Here is a 15,420-nt window from a genome sequence, read left to right on the forward strand (position 1 = left end):
CTGATTTTTAATCTTATCAATTGCTTATCCTTTGGTTCCCTGCTGGTCAGTTGGAACAGATTTTCCCTGTTTTCATATCAACCCTTCACATCATAACAGAAGACGTTTTATGTTAACATTTTATATAAAACATTGTTATAAAATTTTTGTAGATAATAGTTAAAACATTTTCGTAATCATACCTTTTTATCATCATCAGATAGAAAGACTTTTTCTCATCTTCTCTGGTGAGACAACAGGGTATCTTTCCATATCAAAGTTTCAAAATCTGTCATATCAATTTCCTCAATATGTTGTTTTGATACAACTTATATTTCGATATTATTTCGAATGATTAAAATAACTGTATTTCAAAGCGTCAAACTATATCATTATTTTGTCCCAACAAATATAATCCAGGGAATAAAATATTCATTCATATGTTTATTTATTTTATTCAACCTGGGCCATTTCTACTGGTGCTACATACATGCAGGACAGCAATTTTAATAATTTGTCTATAATACATTATACAAGCATCAGCAAGCACAACTTGTCACAAGATTTGAAAAGTAAATAGCATATGTACACACTGAACACAATGCACATACAAGCTGTAAAGTACATACCGAAGCTGTTAGTATAAAATGATATACGACCTTCACGATGCCATTAATTTAGCCCAAAGATTAGGAAAACTAGCAAAACTGGATAACTGGTACTGTTCAAATAAAAAAATCTGCAACTCTTGCTGCAATTTCCAAATAGTATTTCTATTACTTAAATAATTATTTTTGTTATTTCTTTTAAAGGAGTATTTCGTGATCCTAGCATCCTCTTTTTATGAAATTTTTCGGTACATATCAACGAAAAAAGCGTATTCCCAAAATTTCAGTTGATTCCGATATTGCGTTTGCGAGTTATGCATGATTATGTATATTACACTGCTCCATAGACAATACGTTGTAATTTCGTTCTGGTGCACCAGAACGAAATTCAAATTTCACGATATCTTTACTAAACTAATTAATCTGCAAGAAATATTTTGTACATAAACATTATGTAGCCAGAGGTTTCCAGTGATATAAAAATCTCAACTTTTTTTTTGAGAAAAGTGGGGGATGAGGCTGTGGATCACGAAATGCCCCTTTAATACAAACACATTACTGCCTATGATGACTTTATCGTATTACTTAAATATCAAAATCAAGTAATAATTACAAAACTCGCCGTAAACTATCACCTGTGGGTTTTTGGGTATGTAACCGCGCAGGCGCACACAAATATTTTTGTGCAACACTGCATGTGAAAAAGTAGATCAATAGTCAGACTAATATAGGGCGGCCACGCCGCACCCGCCCAAAAAGGGTGCCCGTACCTGGGTATGTATTACATCATGTTTTCTGTAATTGGATGTGTCCCAGAGATAGTTCTCAAATTCTCATCACAAAGTTTTAAATATCAAGAAAAAAGTTATATCAGGAAAATGCTCGTAAATATGCAGTTGTTAACTTCACACACAACTTCTGATCTTTTTTTAAAAAAACACAAAGACTAGTAATTATTCAAATACTGTTTCTAAAAGTTTCTTTTATTTTTGTGGTTCCAATCATGTACAATATTTGTATCACACCAATTATAGTTGAATACTTCTTGGTTGGTAGAACTTGGTTCATGTTATTGAGGGATTATAGGTATTGTTAGGAGACCGAGGTATAATTTAGTACAGGTCATCCCTAACATTCAGCATTGGTAGACATGTCCACATTGCTTATTATAGAGGGCGACATTCAATCCAAAAAGTTTGGACCACAGTAGCTCACAGTCAATGGCTTAACTGTGTAATCCCCATAGGGAAATACAAAAATTTGAAATTTCGACACCAGAAACGTCTAAAAAGTGCTGGTACTTTATCCTTGATACAGAAGTCAGCATGCAGTGAAAGTTAGATTTCATAAAATAAAATCGCCTTTGTTTAAAATGGATCATCGTGGTAAAAAATGATGCATTACATGCTTTTTTTGTACAGTAAGTCATGGAAGGCATTGTCAATGATGGTCGCAGAAAAGTGCAGTTTTTTAAAAACAGACATTTGCCCATAACTTCGCTAGTTTTTGACCTACAGACATGGTTGACCCCTCATTTTTTAAGTTAAATAATCACCTTTTTAAACAAAATAATTTCCATGTGAAATATCCTACTTGAAAATTTTGTGAACATGCCTAGCATTGGGTTATTCCAGTTGAAATCCATACACCCCCTATGAAAGACATGACCTTAATATTCCAAATAGGAACGTGAATTTTAAATGGGTTTACTTGAATTGATAAGTCTATTTGAAATCTACACCCCCTGTGTGAGAGATTATGACCATGTCTTCCACAGGGGGTGTGTGGATTTCAACTGGAATAGTCCATTAGTTAGGTGCACAACAATATCAGTCAGTATATAAGAAACATAACATACATTGTGGGGTTCCTACATCATATAATTATACTTATTCCTCGAATGCTGTTCACTTGTACGTACAAGCCAATCTATTATTTCCCTTATAACAGCAAATAAAATATTGTACAATTCTAGTGGGCATGAATGTTTATCAGTTATTCACCATGGACCAATTTCATGATACACCAATCTCTGCAAATTGTCAATTGAATTGTACACAAATGAAATTGAATAATTATCACAGGGGTTATAAAACCAAGGGCTAAATGTGAAAACCAATTAAACCTCAAGTGCAATTCCAACAAAGCGAGGAGTGGGACATAACGGGTTGGGATAAAGGGTGCCTGCCTGACTTAGTGCCCCTGGTGGGCTTTTAACAACATTTAGGTTGAAAATTGAAGCCACAATAAATGATTTTTGTAGAGGATGGAAGCTTCTGAGTTTTAAACGTCCTAATGGCTGAAATTTGATCTTGATTCCAGAGCTATATTGTTTGAAATGCTGTTTGAAATGCAGTCATGATTTGACACACATGCCGCTTATTACAAACCGCTGATATATTATTATCATACTATGGATCCTCAGTAGTTACCAACTATGCCTGGGCCATTCACTACGGACCAATTTTCCTGATACATTTCTCTTCAACCGAATTGAACACAAATGTAGTTAAATATTATACCACTATGGATCTGCAGCAACAATTGATTCTGCCTGGGCCTTGATCCACTGAACAAATTTGAGATTTTGTGCCAATATTTTTTACCCCACAGTAGGTTGTATTCACAAGTGCCAGAAATCAATCTTTGTGCTCAAGTAAGAATATAAGCATAGATTCATAATTCCTGTTTCCAGTTTATTTTTTGCAATTAGTAGTAACATAAAATCCTTTGATCTAACAGTTAAGAAATACAAGGGACACTTTGTGGAGTCTCATAATCCTTAAGGATATGAAATTATCACATGTGTGCAACCAGCAACCAAAATCCTACAATACATTGCATGTCATCCATCAAACAGGTATGCTATATTGAATTCTTACCACATGCTAAAATTCTGCTAACTCCCGTTGTACTTTTTTTGCAATGTTACTAGACAATCTTCACCTCACCTCTAATCACACATACAATGACTAATTACCTCAATGATTGCACAACATTGCATAAGTAATAGTACACTATTGGGAATTTCAGTAAATTGTATAATATCATGCATGCAACTCTGCAAGTAGTTGATGATAGGTCTGCAAAACCAAATATAACTATGCAACAACTTGGGGTTGGTACTATTAACTATGAAACATCTGCAATGATGTTTGTTCTGTAAACATAGTCAATCAGAAATGAAATAAAAGTAGTATACTTTGGCTCAAAGACAAACTGGTGGCTTTAAACTAAGCTCAGTTTCTTTACATTATTTACATAATAAAGATATGAATTTATAAGTATTATGATGAAGCTGATGCTGTTTGTTTTGCTTGCTCTTCATGGAACTTCTTCATACGGGCTTCCAACTCTGGACGGTAATGCCGGATCAATCCCTGAAATGTTAAGAAAAGAAATTGTAAGAATTAGTGGAATACAATAAATTTGTATAGGCAAAAAATTCCATTATGCTCATTCCCTATATTCACAACATTCATAAAATTTGACAGAGGGCAGTAAGGTTTGGATAAATGTGTTGTAAATGTGACCATCCACCATGAAGTGGTAGTAAGGTCGGCTCTATATCATTTTCAGTTTATTGCTTGTTTATTTTTTAACTCCTGAACTATTAATGCGTTTTAAATTTCAATTTACACTTGCCACCCTTGACAAGATATACTATGACTACAAGTTTATAATCCCCAATGCATTTTGTTTCAGTTAAGTTCTGGATTGACTATAGTTGTCTGAAACATCCAAGCATAATAAGTGTCAGAATTTGAGATGAGAATTAGTTACAACCCTTGCATTTGTTTACATTGCTGTTGATAACCATACTTGTCATCCAACCTACCTGTACTGGCCATGCAGCACCATCCCCTAGGGCACAAATGGTGTGTCCCTCTATCTGCTTACTTAATTCATACAACATGTCAATCTCATCTGGTTTAGCATTGCCTTCCACTGTAATAAAAACAAAATTAAAGCAAAGTTCAGAATAGGGTGTTTTACAGTGCAGAAGGTTCCAAGGACATCTATTAGTAATTTATTTTGAGGCACAGGTAAAAAGTGTTCTTGTGTCTGTGTTCAGTCATATTTTAATTCCAACACTTCAGGGTATGTGTTGGACCTGATATTACAGGGCCTAGATTTCGTGCCACTTAGCGAGAATCAAGAATCAAAAACCATAGTTTCACTTACTACATGATTCAATAAAAGAAATTTATTCTCGCAACAAATGTTATGAGAATCATTATGAGAATTGATTCTGTGATTCTCGTCGAATCGAAACAGCCTGTGCATGTAATGCATGTGGTACAATGTACTCATATAGGAAGAAGAATTACCAAACACTAAATTAATTGTGTCAAGCCCAATATTTACTTCATTGCTTTGCATAAGAGCAATATATTCAGTCATGCTCTTTATACAAGACTCAAGATCAATTAATCAATGAGTAATGCTTTTGATAAAAACGTTTGTCAAATGAACTCTACTGACTTTATGGAATCTCACACAGCCTACCAGCTGGATCTATTTTCCCCTCAAAATAGTTTCCTCTTCTTGATCATTAACTTACAGAACTCGATGAATATAAAACAATAACAAAATCAACTGCAACAGATTAAAATAAACATTGCAATATTTCAAAATATTTCAACTGAATCAATAAAGAGGTGTTGTCTGTTAGTCCAGTAAGATTATTCACCATGCAAACGCAACCAGTGATGTATTGCTTTTGTCAAGAGAGCTGTCCTTGGTTTCTAAAAGCAATTTTTTTCACAAGCTGAACATGTGTATATATTCAACTTAAACATTTCTTACCAAATCTATACATCATCTGGTTCATCCATCCAGTTCCTTCTCTGCATGGAGTACACTGAAATAAACCAAAAGAATATTAAACTTGCAACAGTTCTACAAATTATTGTGAAACAGGTCAACAATCAACCTTCTGGACAATGTGTAGTTAAGCAAAAATGCTAGCCATATTTGCTGTGATGACAATAACAGAACACCCTTGGTGATACAAAGCTTTATATGAGGTGGTATTGAAGCAGGTTAGGAAATAAGCAAACTTAGACCAGCGGTCACCCTCAGAAAGTGGCCCCTGGTCTTTGAATCCCTGAATCAGGGGCCATTTCCACGAACCAGGGGACATTTTACATGTAATAGTCAATAACTGCAATATCACCATACTTTTAAGTTCAACACAAAAGTTTTAATCTAGGTGGTCATTGGTCACGGGGATCTCGCTGAAACCCAGAGGAATTTCTGGGCTTTACAGAAGCCAAATGAACCCTGCTTATTTCCCAGGCTGTAGTTAAGCTGCTATTGTATTGTCATGCTTTTACTTTTGAAACCATCAAGTTATTTCATCTATCATAGTTGAGAATAACATATAGTCAACCTACCTGTCCACAGCTCTCATGCTTGTAGAATTCCATTAGTCTTGCAATTCCTAGCACAATATCGGCTTGTTTATTAAACACTATGACTGCAGCTGTCCCAAGACCTGTCTGTACCTGGACTAAGCCATCAAAGTCCATTGGTACATCATCACACACGCTGGCAAATGACAAGATACAAATTATGATAGAAGATAGAAATTGACTACCTCAATGTCATTATCAGTTGTTTTCTGTTTTAAAATCATTTTTAACAATCTGCTTCACAAATTATCACTTAGTTGCGAAAAAAGCAATTTAAAGAAGAACAGATCTTGCTTTTCAGAAGCCAACAGAAAAAATTCTGTTGGTAAATGATTATCTTCATATAGTTATACATGGTTTCCGAATTCAACTGCCTTACTCCCATATTGGATTGTTACTCATGGGGACCAAAATTCTCTAGCAAGGGCTTCACAAGAGATACTGCCTATGTGCGTATCACACAGATCATAACCAGTATGCCTTATTGTCAGGAGCATGAGGTACAATTCCACCTTCTATATGGCTACACACATGGATAATCAAATTCAATGTTATTTCCTAATCATATCAATGTCTTACCTTTTTGGTATAAGAGGGGTAGATGATCCTCCAGGAATAACTCCTTGAAGATTATCCCATCCACCGACAACTCCACCAGCATGTTTCTCAATCAGTTCACGCAATGGGATAGCCATCTCCTCCTCTACTGTACATGGTTTGTTGACGTTACCGGAGATGTTGAACAGTTTTGTGCCAGTGTTGCGCTCCCGACCAAAGGAAGCAAACCAGGTGCCACCTCGTCTGCAAATGGCCTGTTGAGTGATAACAAAAAATGGGAGTAAATATGCACAGGTTGATATCTATACGATGTATGTGATGGGACCAAACAAAATAGAACTATTGACTAGTAAAACAAAATTGAACTCAAATATTTTATTAAATATCATTTGTCATGTCACATGGTACATGGTACAATGTGCTGACAACCTCATGAATATTGAACTTTTCCTTCTTGATATATTATATGAGATATACTAAATAATTTCAGCAATATGAAGCATACAATAACAAGCAAACTATGACTATATAATGCTGTGAGCCAGAGAGAAATTCACAAGGGGCTTTTCAGAGCCACAGACCCTTTATTTTCATTTTAGGATGCTGAAAAAAGGTATGTTGAGTGTTGGTCATATCTCACTATCAATTTCACCAACCTCCAGCTCTTCTTACTTGAATCCAATGCATTAGCAACATATTAGTACATTTCTTTAGATTGTAAACTTGAGAAAATGGAGAGATAACATCTCTCAGTAAAAGATGGAATCACAGCAGAGGGTGAAACTGCTTGATGAATGACACATTGAGTCAAAATATTCTACGACTAATTTAAAATTCATGTAAATTTTAAGTAAAGTATTCTAATAATTTGCTACAATTAGCTTTTCAGTGAGCATTGTGCTACTTACTGGAGCTACAGCAACAGTTTCTACATTAGCCACAGTGGTTGGGCATCCAAATACACCTACATCAGCAGGGAATGGTGGCTTCAGTCTTGGTTTGCCTTGCTTGCCTTCCAAAGATTCTATTAATGCCTGTGTCAATAGTGAGAAAAGGGTTATACCATTATTATAACAGTAAGTAAGCTACAACAAAGGGGAGTTAAGCAAATACAATCCCAATCCATTTGACATGCTGAAATACATTTTGAGAACTTGGGACTTTGGGTTGTTCTCAATTGATTGAGAAATACACTTGGGAATTCATAAGTTGTATCCATTAGTAGTAGGGAAAAGCTAACTATGTGTTTGAATGTTTGTAGTGGAGAATGGGCATGAGCCAGTGTCACCAAAACTTTTCTGTACCAAGGCATTGTGAATTGGCTTACTAGGCTGCAATGACTCTCAAGTAGCCAATTTTTAAGATTCCATAAAAGCTCCCAATTGGTCGGAAATGCACTTGGTGGGAAGTTTCTTTTTTCAATTTGGAGCTTCACAGACTCAAAACCTTTACAATTCTACTTAATTGAAAGGAAAATACATCGAAATACTTCATTTTGTGGGAGCAGGTCACACTTGGGGGTGTGTGTGTGGGTGGGGTGGGGGTGTATGTGTGTGTGGAAGCCTCCCCAGAAAAACAAGTATTTAGACCACTGACTTTGGTACGTGCAATGAAGTCAACACTCTATAGCAACAATTTTGGTAAAGACTCAAACAAACTTGTCTTTCTTTTTAGACATGTACATGTTGAGTAGCTTCTATTTTTCGGTGCATGGTAACTCCTGTCATCCGGACAAAACCCCATGGATATGTGGCTATAATTAAGACAGTGGTTGGGATGGGCGGTCGATGGTCTAAATTAATTTATCAAAATTCTGCATTACTTACCGTTTCTTCACCACAGATGTATGCACCAGCACCACGATGCATGTAAACATCAAAGTCATATCCAGACCCACAGGCATTCTTGCCAATAAGTCCTTTCTCATATGCCTGAAAAAGAGAGAAATATTTGTCAGTCATTAATCATTATTTAGTTGTTAGGCAAGATGGATTTGAAGTCATTTGTGACCAATCCATTTCAAGATGACCTTTTAACTTTTACTTGTTAAAAGAAAGATTTGAAATTGCTCTTATTTTCTTTCCAAAATAAGGGTGCTTGAATCTGTGTACATCCATTATTTGTGACTAAACATAATTGCTCAGATAAGTTTTTTAACAGCCAATTTTAACAGTAAATGTATGATTAAGTATGAAATTCAATAAAAACTTAGAATTGTGTAGCAGTATTATTCTATACTGAGCCATTGCATACCAAAACCAATATTGCAATTTGACAATTTATTCAAATTTATCAATTATACCATCTAAATGATTGCAATTTGTATGAAGTGCACACAGTTTTTGGCATAACTACGGTTCAAAGTTGCACTGACCTCTTTAATTGCAATTTGCATATTTGATGCTTCATTATAGAACTCTCCTCTGATGTAGATGTAAGCTGAAATGTAAGAAATAATCAGGTTAAAAACCAACAAGGCTAGTACTGTATTTGTTCCATTAATCGCCCAGGGCGCTTAACAAAGACATTTTGAGTGGGCACTTAAACATTTTTTAAGCTGATAATATGTAAAAAATGCACAAAATATTCATCCATCATCATCAGTGTGTCAGATTTGCATGGGCAGTAAACTAGTATCAGTTTACTTGGTGTTAAGTCACTGGCTGGGCGCTTAGAGGGGCATGGGTGGTTAATGGAACGAATACTGCAGTAGACAATACACTGTTCTTAAAAGAATGTCAATGGAATGGTAAAAAGTCCAAAATCTGATTTTATAACAGCTTGTTTTTATATATTTTATGGGAACATCCAACAGAGATTTTCTCTTACATAACATGGATTAAGAGGTGGAAACCTATATATTACAACAAATGTGGACTATTGATCTGACAGCATGCATGAATGGAAATTGCACCAGTCATATAACATTGTGTAAAGTTGCATAATTCTTCCTTTCATGTCTTTTACCAGTCTGAGACTCTCCTGGCATATGGCTGAACCATGCAATGGGCGAATATCCATCTCAACTTGAAGGCACCAATAGCTGTCATACATATGCTAGCTACAAACATCTAAGATCTTATACTCCCAGCTGACTAAAATGAAGAAAGTTAAGTTGCACACCTAGCCTCCCAATACTTACCAGCTCTAGCTCCCATAGCTTTACCAGCAACTAGACAACCTTCTACCAGTTTGTGTGGGTCATGTCTCATGATTTCCCTATCCTTACATGTCCCTGGTTCACCTTCATCAGCGTTAACTACTAAATACTTGGGCCTGAAAAAGATGAAGGAAAATGAATAGATGTTATTTCATCAGTTTGGGAAGGACAGTAATAGAATATTTTGAATGGAGATTTAAAACAATGCTTTGTCTTTATGCAACAATGTAAAGAAACTGAATAACTGTAACCATTAACCTACCAGATATATGGAATACATTCAACTGTTGAATTTAGCTAGAATAAAATATTCTTCAGCTCAAAGGGGGGGTGGATTTCAAATAAAATAGCTCCTCCTAAAGTTTGTTCAGCTTATAACTGGCAAAAAGGTTTTCATTACTGCGTGATTCAATGAAGTCCCAACTTCGGGTGAATTCACATAAGTGAGCGCCAGTTAAGGTTATTAATTATTTTAAACTGTTGTGATTTGGTAGTTCACAGCATCTTACCAATGGTAGTGAGCTTTGGCAAAAACTCCATTGCTCAATTCATAGCGAGCGTGTAGAAAAATTAAAATATCACAGATACACTTTTATAGGTGCTGCGGTTCTTGAGTTACGTTGTAAAAAGGACTGAAACAACAACACTTTTGTAAAACGTACATAACTCATTAATAACAATAAATTAAGCAAGTTTGCAAAGTATACGATTTGTAGAATGAACTTTTGCAAAACATCAAGGTGTTATTTTTCAATAATATATTGATCTAGATAAATGAAAATCGATTTTTAGGTTGCTTCGACCAAAAATACCTCGTCTACCCTTAAACATTACGTAACTAGTGTAAAATTGTAGCGCCCAACTGTGTGCATGCCATTCTATATCAATACACGATCTCATGAGTCTCATATGTTTTGCTAAATACAAGCTAAACAAACGTTAAAGATCTTAAATACTATTCTCCCAGGTCTGATTTTTCTTAGGTGACAACAAATTTACCTTCCATCTGATGGTTTATTCATGAAGCCCCATTTCATACCAGTTGGGAAGCCCGCTCCTCCTCTACCTCTCAGGCCAGAATCACGAATCTCTTTCAGAATCCAGTCCTCTCCTTTCAACAAAATTTCTTTAGTTTTGTACCAGTCACCCTGTAGTGAAAACATGCAGAAAAAAGGATAATGTTGAATGATTATGTTTTTTGGTTTTTAAGCAGAATTGTCATTCAAATACTGATGTTTCTGAACTGTTCATATTTTTGTTACAAATACAACTTAGACACCCTAAATCATACCCAAACTGTAGCTAATAAAATGTATGTTGTCCTGAAGTCAAAATCTTAAATAGAAATGAGTTGACATTGTCCTCACTTGCTTATCTGGTCATAACAATAAGGTAAATAATTGCCGTCTGACGAAAACTTGTATTCATTGTATTCAAAACTTGTATTCAATGTTAAAGAATTTCCAAAAGTTTAAACTGACTTTCAGCACAAAAATTCACTAACCTTGAATTTTCGATGTGTTACACACATCTTCATCAGAAGAAGTCCTAAGATGTTGTGATGGACTTGTCCATTTGTGAATTTTTTGTGCTGAAAGTCAGTTTAAACTTTTGGAAATTGTTTAATACCAGCACGTATGAACTTACATTCGAATGTTAAAGAACATAATGCAATTAAATGTTGAGCAAACCTGCAGAGTACCACTTACCCTGGACATAGCACCTTTAAGCTTCCAATCATGTCTGCCATATAGATTTGTAAAGATACGATCTTCATCCTTTAATCCAAATTGAGTCTACAAGAAAAGAAATACAAAATACAAAAGCAATTAATATCAGGTAACCATGACCACTGATCAGTGACATTTAAACCAATTCACACACCAAAATTGTTGTTCACTTCAGGGGTTCAATGGTGAATTGGGATCCATGACTTATTTTATTCTTATATTTCTTTGTTTCCTTCTTTATTTCCTCTTAGGATCCCAAGCACTTCAGAGCTAGAATGTTGTCATGTTAATCTTGATTCTTGCAAAAGAGTTTGATCTGTGTCGAAATTAGAAAATCTGAGTGAGAACAAATTTTCAATGATTCAAGCAATTCTTTTTACAAACAATCTTTGCGTGAAACAGGTCTCAGATTCGTCCCCAAATTATAACCCTCTGCTTACCTTCTGTGGCTTCTCTGGAGCTGATGAGTTCTGTCGCGCACTTACAGCCAAAGAGCAGCAGCGGATTTTATCTAAGAAAAACAAAAGTCAACGGAAAATGAGTCAAAGAATTCTGTAATAGAAGACGGACCATTGACCAAATGTATCTACATTGTAACCATGTAGGAAATCGCTGCCATTTTGGATTCAAAAGACCAAAATCATATATGTTACTAACATTGTAATACAATCATTATTTGCATTTAAGTAATTTGCCACCTAATTCTAAAGTTAATTGTAGTAAAAGATCTCCGATTGATCGATAGGAGACATTAATTAATATATTAATTCAAAATAGTCCCAAACAAAAATGTTTGGTAGACTCATAACCGGTGCGATCTTACCTTTCCGATGTTGATTAAGATACTTCTTGCATCGATCCCGAGATGCGGAAAAAACCAATAGTCATTTTGTCCCACATAAATGAATAAATAACAAAACCCCCGATCCCCGAGTGGACTCACCCATCCGGTGACGTCACACACGATAATCATCCCTTATCCGACTTGGGCAGCCCCTACTCGGCCAAACTTGTAGGGGGCGGCCGGGTCGGGATAATCAACATCGGAAAGGTAAGATCGCACGGTTATGAGTCTACCAAACATTTTTGTTTGGGACTAGACTCAGTACACGTCGATCTTACCGCTTCCGATGTTGATTAAGATACTTCTTGCATCAACATCTGAAAGATCGATCTAGCAAGTAACCGACGGATGGAGGTACAAGATTGGCCAGCATCTGATAAGGATCGGGAGTGGGTAGCATGGTAATCGCGAGGTCAAACTATTTCCCCCCCTCACGGCCGGGAAACAGAAAGACTACGTGAACAGACAAAAACCCCTGAACTAAAAGTGCAGTGGTTAAGAATAGAAACACTGGTTCTTACCATGTTGGAATTCTGACTGTCTGGAAAAACACCTGATACCCAACCACTATGTTATCTCCCAAGAACTGCCCTGGTGAACTTATCGCCTGGTCGTTGGCTTACGTCTTTGTAGTAAACCGTGGAAAAGGACGACGGGTTCTTCCAGGACACAGCCTGACAAATCTCCTCAATGGGGGCCCCCCTATGGGAGGCCCACGATGATGAGATAGATCTGGTTGAGTGGGCCTTGGGGCGGCGTCTTTTTGCCGCCCGAGTCCACTAACACCTGGACCAGCCACCGTGCCAGAGTCTGCTTAGCGGCTGGACCGTGCGGTTCCGCGTGGGTGATAAATAAGCGGTCATGGGCCCCTCTTAAGGTTTGTGTTCGGCCAAGGTAGTGCTGTAGCGCCCTCACCGGGCACCACAACCTGTCTTCGGCTATTGACGAACCCTGCCCAATACTGGGTAGGAAGAGGGCGAGTGTCGGAATGTACTTCGCTCATTTTTTGCAAGGAAATCCGGCGAAGAAACAGCGTCGCTCCGTTGTTAGTAAACACGGAGGCTGACTTCGAGACTGCGTGCAACTCCGAGCAGCGCCGTCCCCGGGGCCAACGCCAGAAGAAAGGCCGCTTTAAGAGTGACGTATTTAAGGGGTCGCTTTTGACAGGGGCTCAAAAGGGGACCCTTAATATACTCCAAGACTGTGTTGAGGTCCCATGGAGGGACCACCTTCCTTTCGGCGGGCGCCGTTGAACATACCGTCGAGAAGAAGACTTAGGGACCCATCTGAATTGATAGTCGACCCGTCTTCAAATCCCCGATGAATCGAGAGAATGGCTGACTTGTAGTTGGCTATCGTTGCCTGCTGAAGTCCTGACCTGAACTTTTCTGTCAGAAAATCTGCCACTAGAGGCACAGGGGCTCTAGTGGGAGATGTATTTCTCATCGCACCATGCGTAGTAGGGAGCCAAACGCTGACTATACGTACGGAGGGTAGACTCTCGTCTGCCCCGGCGATGAGAGAAGCAGCTTCTGATGAAAAGCCTCCCTCCGCCGCACGTTCCCTGATAAGGGCCATGCAGCTAACTGCAGGTGCTCTAGTGGTAGGCTTGGTACCTCTCCTCCGGGCATCCGGAGTAGATTTGGTAACTCGGGGAGTACTCGCGGCGGTGCCGCTAGTAGATCCACCATCGGTCGAAACCACAGGTGTTTCGGCCAGAACGCAGTGCTATCAGAATGACGTTGCAATCCTCCCTCCTGATCTTGGTCACTACCCTTGCGAGCAGTGAGATCGGGGGGAAGGCGTAAGCAGGCATTCCTCCCCAGTCTACGGACAGAGCGGCCACGGCGAATGCCTGTGGGTCTGCGACCCTCGAGCAGTACACCGGCAGCTGATGATTTCGATGAGATGCGAACAAATCTATCGAGGAGTGGTACATCACCTCGAAGATCGTCTGGGCGACCTGCGGAGCAAGGGACCATTCTGTAGGTCCCGACACCTTTCCTCGTGACAGATCGTCCGCGAGGATGTTGGTGACTCCGCTATGTGCATCGCTCTCAACGTAATCTGCCTGGCCTTGCACCACCCTATCAGGCGTAGTGCGTGCAGGCACAACCGTGGTGACCTGGTGCCCCCTTGTCTGTTGAGGTAGGCCACCACGGTTGTGTTGTCTGTTTGGACAACGATATGAGATCCCACGATCACCTTCTCGAAATGCTGGAGAGTTCTCTCCACTGCCCAAAGTTCGAGAAGGTTGATATGGAACTCCGTCTCCGGGCCGACCATAGGCCGAGACCGAGTCCCGTGGATGTGGCCCCCAGCCCAGCTTTGACGCGTCGGTCGTCACTACGTGGCACCGCCGGTGCAGGAAACCTGACACCTTGAGTCAAATTGGGCTGATGGGTCCACCACCAGAGTTCCTCTCGCGCGATCTCCGACATCGGAACCGCGAGGGATATTGGGTGACGACTGGGCCTGTAGAAGGCTAGAAGGTGTAGTTGTATAGGCCTCATGTGAAAACGGCAGTGGTGCGAGGTCTACCATACTGGCCATAAGGCCCAAAACCTTCATCCATGCCACAGCGGTGCCCCTCTGACTCGGCCAAGAGTCGGGCACACCTCGCCATGTTCACCACCCTCTCGGGTGAGGGCGCCACGATCCCTCCTTGAGGTTGATCTGGGCCCCTAAGAATAGTGGTGTTCATGTCGGGACCAAATTGGATTTCTTGATGTTGATCAGAAATCCCAGGTCCCTTAACCGCACGGACTACTAACTCCACGAGACACTGTGTCTCCAGCGGGTGCGTCCGTAAATGAACCAATCGTCCAGGTAGCAACACATGTTGACTCCCCTGCGCTTCAGGTACGCTGCCACCGCTTCTGACCAGGAGTGTGAACACTCTGGGGAGGTGGACAAGCGAATGGCAGGCATCGAAACTGGTAAGTTTGACCCGGGACCTTGAAGCGTAGAAACCTCTGATCTTGAGGTGCGATCGGAACATGCAGATATCGTCCGAGAGATCTAGCGATGCCGCCCACATACCCTTGATGGGGCAGGCTAGCACCGGCGAGAGTCTCCATTCTGAACCTCTTGGGCCTGATGAACTCGTTCAACGGCTTGAGGT

At 39.1% G+C, this 15,420-nt stretch overlaps 1 protein-coding gene across 1 annotated transcript in view; it reads right to left on the reverse strand.

Moving 5' to 3' along the window:
• Positions 1-1,540: 1,540 nt before the first annotated feature.
• LOC140158546 (NADH dehydrogenase [ubiquinone] flavoprotein 1, mitochondrial-like) overlaps positions 1,541-15,420 on the reverse strand; it is a 54,076-nt gene continuing 40,196 nt past the window's right edge. Inside the window, exons 2-13 of the mRNA XM_072181668.1 lie at positions 11,893-11,963; positions 11,432-11,518; positions 10,722-10,870; positions 9,705-9,838; positions 8,937-9,001; positions 8,389-8,493; positions 7,471-7,596; positions 6,584-6,816; positions 5,987-6,140; positions 5,397-5,451; positions 4,426-4,535; positions 1,541-3,967 (exon numbers count right to left, since the gene is read on the reverse strand). Of these exons, the coding sequence (XP_072037769.1) occupies positions 3,875-3,967; positions 4,426-4,535; positions 5,397-5,451; positions 5,987-6,140; positions 6,584-6,816; positions 7,471-7,596; positions 8,389-8,493; positions 8,937-9,001; positions 9,705-9,838; positions 10,722-10,870; positions 11,432-11,518; positions 11,893-11,963 (1,382 nt within the window). The 3' untranslated portion in view covers positions 1,541-3,874. The remainder of the gene's footprint in view (positions 3,968-4,425; positions 4,536-5,396; positions 5,452-5,986; positions 6,141-6,583; positions 6,817-7,470; positions 7,597-8,388; positions 8,494-8,936; positions 9,002-9,704; positions 9,839-10,721; positions 10,871-11,431; positions 11,519-11,892; positions 11,964-15,420) is intronic.

This window comes from Amphiura filiformis, chromosome 8 (assembly GCF_039555335.1).
Source record: "Amphiura filiformis chromosome 8, Afil_fr2py, whole genome shotgun sequence".
NCBI lineage: Eukaryota > Metazoa > Echinodermata > Ophiuroidea > Amphilepidida > Amphiuridae > Amphiura > Amphiura filiformis.